This window comes from Sorex araneus, chromosome 3 (genome assembly GCF_027595985.1).
Source record: "Sorex araneus isolate mSorAra2 chromosome 3, mSorAra2.pri, whole genome shotgun sequence".
NCBI classification, from domain to species: Eukaryota; Metazoa; Chordata; class Mammalia; order Eulipotyphla; family Soricidae; genus Sorex; species Sorex araneus.
The window spans coordinates 145,945,987-145,965,136 of NC_073304.1; the positions used below are offsets into that span (position 1 = coordinate 145,945,987).

Here is a 19,150-nt window from a genome sequence, read left to right on the forward strand (position 1 = left end):
CATTCCCACCAACAATGAAAGAGTGTCCCTTCTTCCACACATCCACACCAGCACTGGTTGCTTTAGTTCTTTTGAATTGTGCCAGTTTCTGTGGTGTGAGATTGTTGTTTTGATTTGCATCTCCCTGATGACTAGGGATGTGAAGCATTTTTTCGTGTGCTTTTGGCCATTTGTATTTCTTTTTTGAGGAAACTTCTGTTCATTTCTTCTCCCCATTTTTTTGATGGGGTTGCAGGTTTTTTCTTATACAATTCTACTAGTGTCTTGTATATCCTGGATATTGGCCATCTATCTTGAGGAAAATCTATCTTGGGACCATCTATCTTGGGACAGTATATCTTGGGGCAATCTATCTTGGATCTATCCATCTTGGGCCAATCTATATGGGCCAATATATCTGGGGTCAAACTATCTTAGGGCAATGTATCTTGGAACAATCTATCTGTAGCCAGTATATATTGATTTTTATTATCTTGGGCTAATATATATTGTTTAATCCTATCTGAGCCAACTATCAGTAGCCAATCTAATGGGGTCAAACTATGTGAGTCCATATTTTCCAGGTCCAATCTCTTTGGCGCCAATATATCTGGACCTAATCTTTATTAGGTCAATCTTTATTTGACCATCTATCTACAGCCAAACAGCATTAGACCAATATTTGTTGGGTCAATCTATGTTGGGCCAATTTATCTCGGGCTAATCTGTCTCGGGCCAATCTATCTTGGGAAAATCTATCTTAGGCCAATATATTGTGTGCTAATATATCTTATACATATCAATCTTGGGCCAACTGTCTTGGGCCAATATAACTCAATTTGATCTATCTTGGCCAATCTATCTTGGGCCATTGTATCCTGTGCAAATGTATATTAGGACAATCTATCTGGTGATTCTATCCTAGGCCATTCAATCTTAGACAAATATATCTTGGGCCAATCTATATAAGTACAATCTATCTTTGGTCAATCTATCTTGGGCCAGTCTATCATGGGAGAATCTTTACTGGGCCAATCTCTCTTGGGCCAAACTATTTTGGGCCAATCTATCTGGATCAAATGTATCTGGGGACAATCTTGTTTGGGCCAACCCAGCTTAGGCCAATCTATCTGTAGCCAATATACATTGGGTTAATCTGTCTTGGGCCAATCTACATTGTGTATATCTATTTTGGGCCAATGTATCTTGTTTTTTTTTTTTTTTTGCTTTTTGGGTCACACCCAGTGATGTTCAGGGGTTACTCCTGGCTTTGCACTCAGGAATTACTCCTGGCGGTGCTTGGGGGACCATATGGGATGCCGGGGATCGAACCCGGGTCGGCCGCGTGCAAGGCAAACGCCCTACCCGCTGTGCTATCGCTCCGGCCCCTGGGCCAATGTATCTTGGGTCAATCTATCTGAGCCCACTCTATCTAGGGCCGAACTCTCGGGTCAATATATGTTGTTCCATTCAATCATGGTCCAATCTCTCTGGGGCCAATTTGTCTTGGGGCAATATATCTTCTGCTAATCTATATTAGGTAATCTACCTTAGGCCAATCTGACTGGGGCCAGTCTATCTGGGGCCAATGTATCTTGGGCCAATCTATCTCTGGCCTGTCTATCTTGGGCCAATAAATCTCTGGCCAACCTATCTTGTGGCATTTAATCTTAGGCCAATCTATCTTCATTCAATCTATCTAAGGCCAATCTATTCAGTGACAATCTATCTTGGTAAAATGTATCTGGCCCAATCAACCTGTAGCCAGTTTATGAGGGCCAATCTATCTCTGGCAAATCTAAATGAGGTCAATCTACCTTGTGCTAATCTATGTTGTGTCAAAATATCTGGGGAAAATCTATCCTGTTCTAAACTATCTAGGGCCAATCTATCTTGCACCAATCTAACTGGGTCAAAATTATCTGGTTCCAATCTATCAGGGTCCAGTCCATGTGGGACCATTCAATATTAGGCCAATGGCCCAATCTATCTCGGTCCAATCTCTCTTGGGAAAATCTATCTGGGCCAATATATCTTGGGTCAATCTATCTAAGGTAAATCTATCTGGGGCCAATCTATGTGGGGCCAATTTATCTTTGGCATATATATCTTGGGCCAATCTATCTTGGTCCAGATACCTATCAATCTCGAACCAATCTATACTGGGCCCCTATATCTGGTGTCAATCAATCTTGGGAGAATCACTCCTGGGCCACTGTATCTTGTGCCAATCTATCCTGGGACAATTTATCTGGGGCCAATATGTGCTGGGACTATCCTGGGACAATCTATCTTGAGTCATTCTATCTTGGACCATCCTTCTGAGTTCAATCTATCTGCAGCCAATTTATCTGGACCCAGTCTATCTTGGGCCAATCTATCTTCAGCCCAACTATGTTGGGCCAATCTTTCTTGGGCCAATCTATCTCAGGCCAATCCACCTGAGTCCAATCTGTCTCAGACCAATCTATCTAGGCCAATATATCTTGGGCCAATTGACCTGTTGCAAATATATCTTGGGTCAATCTAACTTGGCAAATCTATCATGGGCCTCTCTTTCTGTACCCAATATATACTGGATTCGGTATCTTGGGCCAATCTATAGTGTGTTAATCTTTCCTGAGCCAAAGTCTCTGGCCAATCTATCTGGGCCAATCTATTTTGGGCCCATCGATATGGGCCCAGGCTATCTAGGGCTCTAACTCTCTTAGGCCGATCTATAAATGTATCTGGGGACAATCCTAGTATGCAGATCCTAGGTACTCAGCCTTTTGTCAGTATGCAGATTCTACATTGTTTGTTTTCAGTATGCAGAAAAACTTTGCCTGATCTTCCTGTAATTCCTTTGCTGAAGACCTCACTGTATTGAGACCTATGAACTGTAGGATGGTAATAAAAGATTTCAGGCCTCTCTACTTTTGTCACAGAGTCAGAGAGAACCTGGACCCTCCATGACATACATTTCTTCTGTATTCCTTGTCTCAGTGCCTCCGACTGCACAAACGTTCATGCAACAGCCCCGGCCCAGGTAGATTTAGTAGTGAATCCTTCCAAACCTTTAAAGATGACCTACTGCCAATCCTCTTCAAACTTTTCCGGTAAATTGAAAAAACAAATACTCCCAAACAGTTTCTATGAGGCTAATATCATCCTGATTTTAAAAGCAGAGAGAGACGCCACCAAAAAGGAGAACTACAGGACAAAATCCCTGATGAGCACATATGCAAAGGTCCTCAACAAAATGTTGGCAAACAGAATTTTCTCATCGAGAAGATCACACATCACACCAAGTATGATTCATCCCAGGGATGCAAGGGTGGTTTAACTTTAGCAACTCAGTCAACATAATACACCATATCAATAAAAGAAAAAAATAAAAACCATATGATCATCTCAATAGATGCAGAGAAGCCATCTGGCAAGATCGAGCACCCATTCATGATAAAAAGCTCTCAACAAAACAGGAGTTGAAGGAACTTTCCTCAATATTGTCAAAGTCATCTACCACAAGCCCACAGTAAGCATTATCCTCAATGGGGAAAAACTAAAAACCTTCCCTCTAAGATCTGGGATGATCAAGGCTGCCCACTTTTGCCACTTCTATTCAATATGGTACTGGAAGTACTTGCCATAGCAATTAGGCAAGATGAAGATATCAAAGGCATCCAGATAAAAAAGGAAGAAGTCAAGCTCTCACTATTTGCAGTTGACATGGTACTATACTTAGAGAATCCTAAAGACTTCACGAAAAAGCTCCCAGAAACAGTAGATTTATATAGTAGAGTGGCAGATTATAAAGTCAGTACCTAGAAGTCCATGGCTTTTCTATATGAAAATAATAAAAGAGAAGAGAGATATATTAGAAATACAACCCTGTTTACAGTTGTGCCTCAGAAAATCAAGTATCATGGAATCAGCTTTACTAAAGAGGTGAAAGACCTGTACAAAGAAAACTACAAAACACTATTTCAGGAAATAAAAGAGGACATGAGGAAATTGAGACGCATCCCCTGCTCATGGATTGGAAGAATTAACATTGTTAAAATATAAATACTCCCCAAAGCAATATATAGATTCAATGTGTTCCCTATAAGGATAACTATGATTTAAAAAAAATAAAATAGACCAAACACTCCTGAAATTCACATGGAACAACAAACCCTCACGAATAGCCAAAGCAATCCTTGGGTTAAATGATGGGAAGCGTCACTTTCCCCAATTCAAACTGTTCTACAAAATATAGGTATTAAAACAGCATGGTATTGTAACAAAAACAGACCTACAGACCAATGGAATAGAGTTGAATATCCTGACACAGACTCTAAAATATATGATAATTTAATCTTTGACAAGGAAGCAAGAAATGTGAAGGGAGTAAGGAAACCCTCTTCATGAAGTGGTGCTGGGAAAACTGGGAAGCTACACATATTTAAAAAAAAAAAAAGAAAAGAAAAGAACTCAGACCTCTTTCTAATGCCAGGCACAAAAGTAAGATCAAAATGGATTAAAGATCTCAACATCAGACATGAATCCATAAGGTACATGGAAAAAAATGTAGGCAAAACTCTTTGTGACATTGAAGCTAAAGGCATCTTTAAAGATGAAACACCATTGACCAAGCAAGTAGAACCAAAGATAAATTGGACTAAATGAACCTCAGAAGCTTCTGCACCTCAAAAGAAATGATGTCTAAGATACAAGAACAGCCCACAAATGGGAAAAATTATTAACCCAATACCCACCTGATAAGGGTTAATATCAAAATTATATAGGACACTAGCAGAACTTTACAAGAAAAAACATCCAACCCCATCAAAAAATGGGAAGAGAAAATGAACAGAAATTTCCTTAAAGAAGAAATTCAGAGGGCCAAAAGGCACATGAAAATTTCTCTACATCACTATGTGTTAAAAAAAATGTGGAGGAGTGTGCATGCATTCGGTGACCATGAGTTGCTTCCTACCCCAGCCCACCACTACTGATAGACACAAGAAGGAGGGAACAGGGTTGCCAGGCTAGTTGGTGATCAGTAGCCATTTATTCCAATCTCTGTCCCCAACCCAGATTTAACACCACATCTCATCCCAGTCTCCCACTACCCCTCATTTCTGTCCACCCCCACCCCCGCCCATGGCCCAGTTTCACAGCCTTAGTCATCGCCCCCATCCCTCTGGAGTTCAAATACACACAGGTGAGAAAATACACATAGGTAACAAACACACATAGGTGAGGTAGCACAATCAACATAGGCAAAGCCCTTCCCCCAGGGAAAGCTTCTAGGACAAACTTTCATCCTGCAAGGAGATCACCCCAAGGCAGAATACTATCTAGGGCCATATTACTATCCCCTTTCCTTAGTCCAGCTCCATTAAAATCGTCATCTTGAATTTACTTACTTTTATATTTATAAAATAGTTCAACATATTTGATTACATTTAATATTCAAACACCAATTCCACCACCATTACACCTTCCAACCACCATATTTCAAATGATTCCATCATGAACCCCAAACCCTGCCCCAAAGCAGAACTGAAATAATTTATTTTGTATTGCTATGAATAATCCGCTGAAAACAATCCAAAAAAAGTTTCTTAGAGAAAAGTGTGTGAAGATTGTTGTATTTCACCCAGGATCCAGTCAGCAGCCCTTCTATAACAGATTACTAACATGTTGTTATAGGTTGAGCCTTGGTGCATATCTATCTATCTATCTATCTATCTATCTATCTATCTATCTATCTATCCATCCATCTATCTATCTATCAATCTATCTACCTATCTATCTATATGTGTATGTGCATATATATGCAGTTGATGCTTTGCTCTTGTTACAAATATTATTTACCTGTAAATATCATATAATCTTGTAAATATTATTTGGAGTCAATTAACTCTATGTATTTATGTATGTATACATATATATAAATGTAAGAATATATTTCCCCCTAAGATTGGTTGTCTTCTACTTTAAACCCCATCAAATGTGGTGTGCTATTCTTGGAATATTTGTGGTGTGAGGTATGGGATGTCTTGTGGCTGTGAATGCAGCCGCGTGGTCTAGGAATAGGTTCACTTTTGGGTGAGGCTTGACCCGAGGGTGTGGAGAGTGGACGCAAGCATGGCAGCTGTTGAGTTCTGTGGTTTTCGGGTGCCAGAGATAGCTCCATTGGGGCGGGGAGGGGCCTCATCAGCCCCCCTTTTTCTCTTAGGGAAACGTCTTCTAGGACAAATTCTCACGCTGCAAGGAGATCCACTTCAGGGCAGAATACCATCTAGGGACACATTTCCCCTTTCCTTAGTCTACATCCATTTAAACAGTCATCTTAAATTTGCTTCTTAACAGTATTTTTAGTCATTTTATATGGTCACAGTAAGAGATATATTAAGTTTAAAGGGTGGCTCTCCTAGGGACTTCTCTCTCTAGAACCCAGACTACAGTTCTCAGGCTAGATTACTCCTTCCTAACCCCAGCAGGGTGTTACTTCTTTTTGGTCATGACAGAGTTTGTCTATGACCATGCTCTTAGCTTATTATAAATTTTATGGCGCTTGGCCTGTCCCTTTTTGATAGCAGGGTAGCTAACAGCTTGCCCTGGGTCCATCCAAATCCCCATAGGGATCCTCTTTTTGGGGTGCTAGGAACTAAGGGAAACTGAGGTTTAAGTCAAGAATATATGACAGATGTCCAGGAATAAATATTATTCGGAGTCAATTAACTCTCAAGTAACAAGAGCATAGCATCAACTGTCATCCTGTGTCTATACAAAAAGGACATTGCTCTAAAGTAAACTGTAAAGGACATAAAGAAAAGAGAAAAGCGATATTTCACTTACAAATACAAAATCTAGAGTTTTTAGAAGAATCTGACCTTATAAGTCACAGGGTCTGATTTGGGGAAATGAGTGATCAGCAGATAGGGGAAATAGAGCACAAAGGAGAGGTTAAAGATGAATACTGAGGAAATGGAGTGCTTTGGGAGCATTGTGATGGGTTTTACTCAGTAAACCTAAACTCCTTGCAAGTTAGGCTGTGGGTGGGTGGGCTGGAATGGGGGAGAGAAAGAATAGGACCAATGTTATCCAACACATCACTAATCATCAGGGAAACACAAATTCAAAACAACAATGAGATATCATCTTACACCACAGAGATTGGCACACACTCAAAAGAACAAGAACAACCAGTGCTGGCACAGATTTGGGGAGGGGAGAAAGGAACTCTCCTATGTAGGTGGGAATACTGAGTGTTCCAGTCTTTATGAAAAACAATATGGACATTCCTCACTGAACTAGAAATTGAGCTCCCATTTGACCCAGCAATACCACTTCTGGAAATATACTCTGCCCAAAGACACACAGCAGAAACATCATCTGCACTTCAATGTTCATTGCCACACTATTCACAATAGTCAGACTCTGGAAACAACCTTAGTGCCTGAGAAGAGACAAATGGATAAAGAAACTATGGTACATCTACACAATGGAATACTATGCAGCTATTAGGAAGAATGAAGTCATGAAATTTGCTTGGAAATGAATAGACACGGAGAGTATCATGCTGAGTGAAATGAGTCAGAAGGGGAGGGATAGGTATAAAATTAGCTGCAATCCTTTCCGGAATATAATATAGTATATATACATATATGTATATAATATAGTATATACATGGGTCTGGAGCGATAGCACAGCGGTTGGGCTTTTGCCTTTCACCTGGCCAACCCGTGTTCAATTCCTTCGCCCCTCTCAGAGAGCCCAACAAGCTACTGAGAATATCCTGCCCACACGGCAGAGCCTGGCAAGCTACCCGTGCGTATTGGATATGCCAAAAACAGTAACAATAAGTCTCTCAATGAGAGACGTTACTGGTGCCCGCTTGAACAAATTGATGAGCAATGGATAGTGTATATATACATATATGTGTGTGTATATATATATATATATATATATATATGGTATGAGGCTAGTATCAAGGCCAGAATAAACAGCCCAGGAGGATTTGACATCCTATACTTTATACCACTGACATACCAAGTGTAGCACACCCCATTTGATTGAGTTTAAAGTAGAAGGCAACCAATTTTACAGAAAATATATATATATACAGATATATATATGAACATATATATATACTTATATGAACACACAAAGGCTCAACCCTTAACAACATATTAGTTATCTCTTATAGAAGGGTTTAAAGGTTCCTGGGTGAAATACAACATCTTCACATACTTTTCTAAGGAAGCTTTTTTGGATCATTTTTAGCAGATTCTTAATAACAATACAAAATAAAATACTTTGGTTCTGCTTTAGAAGCAGGGTTTGGGTTTAGGATGGAAACATTCAAAATATGGTGGTGGGAAGGTGAAATGGTGGTGGGATTGGTGTTTAAATGTAATCAATTATTGTGGACAACTTTATAAAAATAAAATAAAATTTTAAAAATAGTTGTAAATGATCATTTTGGACAGGAACTGAATGTTGAAAGTAGGTAAAGGAATATACCTGATAACCTTTCATTACCTGTATTGCTAACCATAAGACCCAAAAGGAAAGAAAGAGCGGTGTATGGGGGAGTTGGTAAGATGCCTGCCTTAATGGCAGGAGGGGTTTGGGGGCAGGAGGGAAACTGGGACCATCATTGGTGGGAAAAGCACACGAGTGTTGGAACATTATATGACTGAAATCCAATCATGAATAATTTTGTAAATGTGTCTATCACTGTGATTAAAAAAAAAAGACTCCAAACACCTAACACATACACACACACACACACACACACACACACACACACATACACTGTGCTATCCATTTGGACATAAAGTCCTCAACAGATGCCATTTCTATTTTGTTAAGAGGCCTCTTTTAACCAGTAGATTTGATCATGATTCCAAATAGAGTCCCCTTTTATTTAATGTCTTTTACCATGTTGTTGTTGTTTTGTGGCCTCACCTCCTTGGGGGTTGATTGTATCAGGCAATGAAAGCCCACTGAGTTTTCTCTGGGGCTCCTTTCCTCCCTTTAAAATTAAATTTTTTAAGTTTTATTTTAAATGGAAGCACCATAGACTATAGAGTTACAACGTTATTCATGATTGAGTTTCAGGCCTACAGTGTTCCATCCCCTGTCCACTTCCCTCCACCAGTGATGGTTTTTAATGTTACAAAAGCAAATTCACATCAAAGTGTACAATACAAAATGTATCTGTTTACCCTCTGTTGTTTCTACTTTGACAGAGCAGGTTGAGAGCAACCGGGGAGGTTCTGTAAGCACCTAGGCAGCTGCACAAGGGCACCTGTCCAGCGATTGCCCACTCAGTCACCGTGACCTTGGATGAATCATTCAAGTGGAAGAGTTCTCATATCATTCCGCCCTGGTTGTTCAGATCTAAAGCACCATGCCAAAGGCTGGAGGGTGGCTGTGGATTGGCCCCAATAAATCCTGTCTGCTGTCTGCTGCAAAGCCCACTTCTCAATTCACCAATCAGCTGTAGAGATGGTCTTCCCCAGTGACCTACCCCTGTTGCAAGTGTCTATTAGGACCAGGTATGAATGACTGCTAAAATCTCGGGGCTGGCTTTTGGAAAACAATATGGATGATTCTCAAAAAATTAGAAATTGAGCTTCCTTTTGACCCAGCAATACCACTCCTGGGAATATATCCCGGAGAGGCAAAAAGGTATAGTAGAGATGGCATCTGTATTTCTATGTTCATCGCAGCACTATTTACAATAGTCACAATCTGGAAAACACCAGAGTGCCCCAAAACAGATGACTGGTTAAAGAAACCTGGTACATCTACACAATGGAATACTATGTAGCTGTCAAAAAACATGAAGTCATGAAATTTGCATATAAATGGATCAACATGGAAAGTATCATGTTGAGTGAAATGAGTCAGAAAGAAAGAGACAGACATAGAAAGATTGCACTCATATGTGGAATATAATGTAACTGAGAAGTACAAGTTGGCAATGATGCAACTTCTGGCAGATATCTCTCTGGACTTAGTTACTAAAATACTAAAATACAGAAACCCAAAACCGTGAGGCCACTAAGTGTGGTCACTCGACCTCATACCTCTTCATTCTCAGCAATGGAAAACAAATTATCTAATGCTTCCTTTTCAGCAGGTCCGACTTTAGGGGAGAGACTCTCCAAACAATAATAGTGAGTTTTGTTGAAATACTGAATGCAATCAAAGTAAAAGTAAAGTGAAATTTATTAGTTACACGGGGGGGGGTGCTAAGGGTGGGTGGGGGCTAGGGGCGTGAGGGGGGTAGGGGTGTGGGGGTGCGGGGTGGATCTATACTGTGATTCTTGGTGGTGGAATATGTGCACTGGTGAAGGGATGGGTGTTCGAGCATTGTATAACTGAAACTTAAACCTGAAGTCCACATGGTGACTCAATAAAAAAATTTAGAAAAAAAACTCAGGGCTGGGACGAATGGAGACGGTTACTGGTGCAAGCTGGAGTAAAGTGTTGAACAATGGGATGACAGTGATACAGTGATACAGATGACTGCGAAGCTCAAGGAATAAATTTTTGCGGGTGTCTTCTCCTAGCTTAGAGGATACACCTAGCATTGAACTTCCTCTAGGACCACTTCTTCTTTATTTATTTAGCTTTTTGGGTCACACCAGCGATGCTCAGAGGTTACTCCTGGCTCTGCACTCAGGGATTGCCCCTGGCGGTGCTCAGGGGACCATAAAGGATGCTGGAATCGAACCCGGGTCAGCCGGGTGCAAGGCAACCGCCCTACCTGCTCTGCTATTGCGCTCCAGCCTTCTAGTGCCACTTATTGATCTCACAGGAAAATTAATGGCGCCACAGGTTCGCTCCTTCCTCTTTCAGGACTGGCAAACCCGAGCTTCCTAAACCCAGCCAGCCCGGAATCTGCTCCCTAGTCGCAGCCACGCCCGCCAGTCAATTGTCTTGGCCCCAAGCTCCCTTGCTCCACGTTTGATTCAGCGCGCGCCAAGCCCAAGGTGCCTGTGATTGGTTGGAGGTGAGCAAGCTTCCTGTCTGATTGGCTGAGAATAGCCAGGGACTGTCGTTAAGGCCAGGGGCGGGCGGGCCAACTGCGAGAGGTGGATGGTGATTGGCTCTGCGTGAGAGGGCGGGGTCAGAGGCGGAAGGACGGCTTGGAGTTCCCGGACGCGGAGCCGAGGGAGCGTAATGGAACTAATCAGATGTCCTGAGCACGGTAAGCCGGTCCGGGTCCTAGGGACCCCAAGGCTCTGGGAGTGTAACGTGGCGTCATCGTTGTCCACTTTGTCTCCTCAGGAACCCTCTGTTTGTTGAAGACGGGCGTCCGCGATGGCGTGAATAAAGGAAAGAGTTTCTACGTGTGCCGGGCGCGCTCTTGCGGTTTCGTGCGGGCCACCGAGTAGGTCTCGCGATGCGCGACTCCCGCCGCGCTTCCCGGGGCCCCGTCTGCAGCACGCGGGCCCGCCGCGACCCCAGCCGCCGCTTCCCGGGACCGGGAACCCGGCTGCAGACCGCGGACCCTTTAAAGGCGCAGGGCCTGAGCGACGGTGCAGGGGGACAGGCGCCGCGTCAGTTCCCGGCAGCCTGTAGCACCCCCACCCCTAGAGCAGAGCCTGGAGTCACCCCTGAGCATTTCTGGGTGTGCTCCCCCTCCAAAACTATACTATTAGTGGTAGGGAATGTGCACTGGTGAAGGGATGATTGTTCGAACATTGTGAGATTGTAACCCAAACATGAAAGCTTGTAAGTATCTCACGGTGATTCAATAAAATTTAAACAATTAAAAAAATATATTGATGGCTCAGGGCGAGGGGGGCGTTCAGAGATGCTGCTCCCCCCAGCCCGCGTGCTTTCCTCCCTGGCCAGGATGTGGGTCCGGTCTGCAGGTCAGTGGTCCCGTCTTGGACGATTTCTGTTCTCCTGGTGGACCGTGACCATCTTATTCCTCCCGAAGTACAAAGTGACCTCCAGACACACGGGAAAGTCTCAGAGTCCCTGCTAGGCAGAAAATGCCGAATACTTCAGTGGCCAGTTACCCTCTTCTTTGAAAACAGGATTCTTCGTATTCCATGAAGTTGGAATTGTAAGCCCAAGAAGCAAGTTATTTTAAGGATCAACCCTGAGAAAAACATTAGGTTTTTCAGCACAATAGTTTAAAAAAATGAGATGCCGAGATCCAGAAATATTAAGCATGTTCTCTAAGAACTCTCTGAGGAAAGTTAATAGTTTTTGAAAAAGCATTAATATTTGTTTTTACAAAAACAAATCGTTGATAGTCTTAAGTGAAATTTTAAGCAATCACCTCGTTTAGCTCTTTTTCTAATTTGCTAATGATCCTTGGTAGAAGTTTTTTCCTCCGTAGCAGGTAAGAGACACATAATGGTTATTAATACTCAAATTTCATACATTAAAAGTAACATGACTTTGTATAAAGTGCCATTTATACAACTGCACTGGTATACAAACTAGTCGAGTAATATGGGTTATTTGATGAACTTGAGCTAGTTCTAATATGTCATAACCAGAATATTAGCAAAGGGAAAAAAGATAAGTCATATGAAATCTTTTAGATCTTCACTCAAAACCATTCACTCTGAAATGTTTTAGGTAAATAATTTCATCCTGAAAAAGTTGAAGGGAAGCATTAAACACCAAGCTTAAGATTGGTAGCATGCGTTACTAGAATAGACTTGGGAATAACACTTATTACTAACATTTTATTAAAGGAAAAAGGATGATGTAAGAACCTGGGGAAGATTTGTAGCCAGACTTAGATCTTTAATTTGGCTGTCATAATATAGAAATCATACACTATAGTATGCTTTTCAACTCCTGAGTCATCAGGACAAAGATACTGAAGAAATTTGCTTATGTGAAGGAGAAGGTAAGGATGGAAGGTGGGTTCCTTCGGCAGATGAAAGCAACAGACAAAAAGGTGTGATTTGCAAACCTCTGGGAGGTCATACATTAACTCAACATTCAGATCCAGAATTAATTTTAGTATGTTGGCCTCCATTCTTTGCCTGCTCAAACAAATGTTATATTTCCTGCCCTCTAGTATTCCTGTGTCCCACTGTTTATTGCATGAGGACTTCGTGGTGGAACTTCAGGGATTGCATCAACTGCAAGACAAGAATGAATACACGTATGTGTCCAAAAAGAACATCTAAGTGTGTTTACTTTTTTTCCTTCTTTAACTGGAAAAGTTACAGCCAGAAATGTTTTCTTAAGATTGAATTTTAAAATTCACAATGAAAGCAAACAGTATTTTTATATGTATGGAGTATCTTCTGGGTTGTGACTCCCTAACTCTTGAGACACAACTTAATCTGAGAAGCCCGACCTAGTTTCATTTCAGGATAAACTGCTTCACTTGACTCTTTCCCAGTGCATAAGTGGCCAATGTAATCAGCTCACCAACTGTCATTGATTTGCACTAGCTAGTCATTTTTCTTCTGGTAGAATGATTCATTGTGTAAAAATGTCTAGTGTATTTTAAAGAGTTGCAGAATGTTTATTCTCCTTTTAATGGAATCTCAGGACAGGAGGTATATTTAAACAGTAGGTGATCTTTCTCGTGAATTTTATTTTGACATTTGTATTGAAATATAAATAGGAATTCACTAGAGGTTACATTGAACAGATTTCTAATCTGCATTTAGAGTAATAGAATTGTAAGCATTTGGCTTGGTAATAATTTAGCCTGAGTTTATTTATATTTATTTATTTTGCTTTTTGGGTCACACCTGACCATGCTCAGAGCCATGCTCCTGGCTCTTCACTCAGGAATTACTCCTGGTGGCGATCTGGAGGTCATATGGGATGTGTGCAATCTAATCTGGGTCAGCTGCATGCAAGGCAAATGCTCTGCCTGCTGTACTATTGCTCTGGCCCCCATTAGCCTGAATTTAAATGGAGACCTGATCAAGCCAGCCAGGAAGAGAGACCAGACTTGATATTCTATGTGGCTTGGAATATTTTCCCCACAAAAATTAGGCATTTGTGTATTATCTTTGCAATGTTTATGCTGCCTACTTGTTTAGTAAAGATAGAAGGTACCTACTGGGAAGATACTCCAAAGAAAAATTCATAAATTCACAGAAAATGTGAGATTTTAATTTACCTAGGAAAGGAATTAAGATACAAGATACTTGATAGGAAGTCACTGTGTCTGATTGAACACTTACTGATGGGAAAACTGGTCTATCTCCTGACCCTCCCAACATCATTTTGCCTTTTGGTTATTGTGTGTTTTTGGGATGATGCTCAGCTATGCTCTGGACTTATTCCTGGCCCTGTGCTGAAGGATCACCCTTGCCAGGGTTCAGAGGACTGTATGGAGTGCCACGGTTTGAACCCCAATTAGCTGGTGCAAAGCAAGCACTCTACCCATTATGCTATTTCTCTGGCCTATCATTTTGTTTAAAGGTGTGTGTGTGTGTGTGTGTGTGTGTGTGTGTGTGTGTGTGTGTATACATCACTTGTATCACTTGTCGTCCCGTTGATCTTTGATGTGCTCGAGCGGATGCCAGTAACGTTGCCATTTGTCCCTGTCGAGTGCTAGTGCAGCCCAATGATATCTGCTTGCTCCGGGAACAGGAAGAGCCTCAAATCGTTCATTCAGGGATTTGACGAAGAAATCTGACCATCTAGTTAGTGGGCTGCCACGCGGTCTTTTGACGTCCCGTGGAATCCAGTTGGTAACAGCTCTTGTCCAGCTGTCGTCTGAAATGCATTGCATGACTGGCCCATCTGATTTTTGATGCCTTGGCAAACGAGACAGTGTCCCTGATTCTTGACCGTCGATGGAGGTCAGAACTCCGGATTCCTTCTCTCACTTGAGTGAGATGTGATACTCCTAGCATAGCTCTTTCGATTCCTCTTTGGGATACCCGAATAGCGTTCTCATCCTGTTTGCATAGGGCCCAGGTTTCTGAGGCATATGTTAGTACAGGAAGAACGGTGGAATCGAAAAGATGTGCCCGGAGTCGGAGGTTCTTCGTCCTCTTAACTACTTTTTCGACACTCTTGAAGGCATTCCACGCTGCTCTCTTCCTCCTGCGCAGTTCTGGTGCCAAGTCATTCCTCATGTTGATTTCTCGACCCAGGTACACATAGCTGCTGCATTTGGAGATGTTCGTTCCATTAAGAGCAAATAGAGCTTCAGGGACTAGTTCGTTTTTCATGAGCATCATCTTGTTGAGATTCAGCTGCAATCCGACCTTTCCACACTTGTGGTTGAAATCGGCCAGCATTTGTGCCACTTGGCTAATGTTTGGCGTTATGAGAATGATGTCATCAGCGAAGTGGAGGTGGTGTAATTGCCGACCGTCTATCTTCACTCCCATTCCTTCCCATTCCAGTCTTCGCGTGATGTTCTTGAGGGTGGCACTGAAGAGTTTCGGTGAAATGGTATCATCCTGCCGCATATGTGCATATATTTAAAATTTGGGGAGTGAGGAGGGATTTCCCCACACCTGCAAGTGCTCAGGAGCACTTGGTGTTTCCTGGCAATGCTTGGGAGGCCATGCTTGCTGTGGACAGCTCCAGGACCTCTTCTATGGAATCCATGCCCTTAGCCCATTGAGCTACTTGGCCCCTTCATGCCTTCATGTCAATATGTACACCAGTGGCTCACCCTTGGATCACATCAGCTTCACCCCCCTCGGTGCTTAGTGTTACTCCTTATGCTGCTTGTGGGATTTGTGGGACTGTCAGACCTGGGGCTCCCTCATGCAGAGCCTGTGCTCTGGTCCACAGATCCATCTCCTAGCCCACGTTTGCACTTTTGGACTCTCTTTACCTGATATATCCACCTGACCTGCACACTTTGGCACCCATCAATGTTCTCTGTACATATGGTTTAATTTTAATATTAATTATAGTATGTTTAGGTTCATTGTGGGGGCTATACATGGCAGTGCTAGGGAGTGGGAACACACGGGGAATCAAGCCCCACGGCTTTATACATGTACAACACGTACTCTGCACCTGAGCCTCATCCCTGAGTCCTTTTTTTTCATTCCTTGTATACCGCAAGATCATGGAAGTTTCCTATTTCTCTGATGCATTTCACTTCATACCTCTTGTCCCTCTTTATTGTTGCAAATGAATGCTCTCTTTTCTTCCTGTAGCTGACAAGTCTATCACTGTGAGGTAGAAGCATGTTTTCTTCTGTCCATTCCTCCATTGTTGAATGCTTTGTTTCTTTCCATTTCTTGGCTATTCCATTACCTTGAAGTGTATAGTAATGATGCAGTGAATGGGGCATATAGATACCTTTACAAATCACTGTTTTTCTTTTCCTCACATAAATACCCAGAGGTGGAATACCTGGTAGGAACTGGAATAGCTGAAATATTATGGGATATTTCTACTTTCAACTTTTGAGAGCTGCCAAACTGTTTTCCACACTGGCTCACATGTTGGTATTGTTACCACAAGTGCACAGGCTGTACATTTCCTTTTCTCCACATCCCTGCCAATGCTTGTTGTATCTTCTCTCTCTCTCTCTCTCTCTCTCTCTCTCTCTCTCTCTCTCTCTCTCTCTCTCTCTCTTTTTCTTTCTTTCTCTTTATCTATAAAATATTTTTATTGAATCACTGTGAGAGACTCATACAAAGCTGTTCTTGATTAGGTTTCAGTCATACAGTGTACATTTTCAGCACCAGTGTCCCCAGTTTTTCTCCCACCCTCCCTCAGCCTGCCTTTATGGCAGGCGCTTTTTGCTTTTATTCTCTCTCCCTCTCTCCCTCTCGCACTTTCTCCCTCTCCCTCTCTCCCTCCCCCTCCCCTGTTGGGCATTGTGGTTTACAAATACTGAAAGATTATCAGGTATATCCCTTTACTTACTTTTAACACTCAGTTCTTGTCCAGCATGATCATTCCAAGCTATGATTGTCATACTGCTCCCTTCTCTTTCATAAATAAATGCAGCCAATCTATATCTGTCCCTCTCCTTCTGACTCATTTCACTCAGCATGATACTCTCCATTTCCATTTATTTATAGGCTAATTTCATGTTTGGATTTACATTTCCATGATGAGCAGTGATGCTGAGCCCCTTATCAGCTCACCTGTTGCCTGTCTTTAGGCCTCATGGGGGGAAATATCTCTATATGCTCTGTCCCACCCTCAGTCCCCCTTTTTCAGTGAAGTAGAATAGTCAAGTAGATTGTTTTGTGTTTGTTTTTGAGCTATTCCCAGCTCTGCTTAGGGCTTACTGCTGGCTTTGTGTTCAGGGATCAATCCTGGAGACAGTATAATGGGTATGGCACTTGCCTTCCATGAGGTAAACCCAGGTTTGATCCTCAGCAGTCCTTATGGCCCCCTGAACCCCAGCAGAAATGATCTCTGAATGCACAGCTAGGAGTGAGCCATGAGCACAGCTGAGAATCATCCCAAAATAAAGAGATGGGGTGGAGAGAGAAAGGAAGGAAGGAAGGGAAGGAGGGAGAGAGGAAGGATAGATATATGAGGGGAGGGAAAGAAAATGAGAGATACATGTTCAAGAGGGAACATAGGCTTCTCCCTGAGAGTCAGGATTTAGCCCTGAGCATAGCTGAGAGAGAAAGAGATGGGAGGGATAGGGGGATGGGGAGGATGGGGAGGTGCTGGGTGATAGAGGAAGAGAACAATGGGTTCTCCAGGGGGGTAAAAGCTCTGTCCAGTTTTCATTTGTTCCAGTGTTTGCTGATGAGTTGTTTGAGTTATTCACAGATCAGTATGTTCACCCTTTATCAGTTACGTGGTTTCCCCCTCACTGGTTGACTTCTCAGTTTGTTGATTGTGTACTTTTCAATGAAGATTTTCTTTTTTTCAATGAAGATTTTCAATGAAGACTTTCTTTTTTTATTTCTTCTTTTTTTTTTATAATGTAAGAGTACTGCTACTTATTCAGCCGTTTATTAAGCTGATTGAATTTCTCATGAACTCCATATTACTTTTTTTAAAAAAAAATTTTTAATTTTGGGGCCGGAGCGATAGCACAGCGGGTAGGGCATTTGCCTTGCACGCGGCCGACCTGGGTTCGATCCCCGGCATCCCAATAATTTTAGTTCACAATGTTTGTTTACATTCAATATTCAAACACCAGTCCCACCACCATTACACCTTCCCACCACCAAATTCGGGATGTTTCCATCCCAAACCCTAATCCCTGTCCCAAAACACAGCCAAAACAATATATTTCGTATTGTCTGTTATGAAGAACTGCTGAGCATGCTTACAAAAAAGTATTCATATAGGAAACAGTGTGAAGATTATTCTATTTTGGCAGGAGCCATTAAGATATTCATTCTATAGGATATCACTAACATGTTGTTAAAGTTTGGGTGATGTGAGCTTTGACATATATATCTGAAAATATGTATATATGCTTATATATATATTTCCTCCTATGATTTGTTGCCTACTCTTTGAACCCCATCAAATGTGGTGTGGTAATTATGGAGAATGGGCAGGGAGTGTTTTATGATGTGTTGTGGCCGCACAGTCCAGGAGTATGTCTACTCATATGTGAGGGTTGGCCTGAGAGTGTGGGGAGCGGCCTTGAGCATGACAGTGGTTGAGTTGTGGTGGTTTTTGGCTCCCGGAGCTGGGTCCCTTTGGGTGGGGAGGGCTCTCACCCGCCCCCCTCTGAGGCACCCAGTGTGAAACAACCTGGCTCCAAGTCCAGTAGCATGGTTGTGGGGGACTCATGTTATGCTCCCTTTTGGGAGAAGCAGCCGTGTGATCTGGATGGTGGCCGATGACGAGATTATCTGGTGCCTGCAGGAGGTGGCTTATGGGCATGACCCCTGGGTCGCTGGAGACTGGGGAAAGTGGGCAGAGGATTTCCACTCCTGGTCCCATTGAGCCCAGAGTTCAAGGTCACAAAGTTCCACATTATCTGGGTTCTGTAGGACTTCGCTTATGCATGTGGCTTGGCCCGAGCACTTGGGGAGCAGCCTTGAGCGTGCCAGAGGTTGGGTTGTGGAGGTTTTTGGCTGCTGGAGTTGGGCCTCTTGTGGCAGGGAGGACTCTCTCCCACCTCCCTCTGGGACGCCCCTATGGAGACAGCCTGGTGTGGGGTCAAGACATTCTGAGGTGCTCACTTTCAGGAGTTTTAGTTTATAGTTCCTGGGTCTTGGCTGTTGATGAGATTACATGGCGCCAGAGGCAGTTTGTGGGTGTGACTGCCAAG

At 42.5% G+C, this 19,150-nt stretch overlaps 1 protein-coding gene across 2 annotated transcripts in view; it reads left to right on the plus strand.

The window, feature by feature from the left end:
* The first annotated feature begins 11,114 nt into the window (after positions 1–11,114).
* Positions 11,115–19,150, plus strand: part of TTF2 (transcription termination factor 2) — a 53,357-nt gene continuing 45,321 nt past the window's right edge. For both annotated transcript variants that reach the window (XR_008629206.1, XM_055131519.1), the window contains exons 1-3: positions 11,115–11,182; positions 11,263–11,365; positions 13,025–13,111. Coding sequence is in view for 1 of the 2 variants with exons in the window: in XM_055131519.1 (XP_054987494.1) it covers positions 11,155–11,182; positions 11,263–11,365; positions 13,025–13,111 (218 nt within the window). In the remaining variant the exon portion in view is untranslated. The remainder of the gene's footprint in view (positions 11,183–11,262; positions 11,366–13,024; positions 13,112–19,150) is intronic.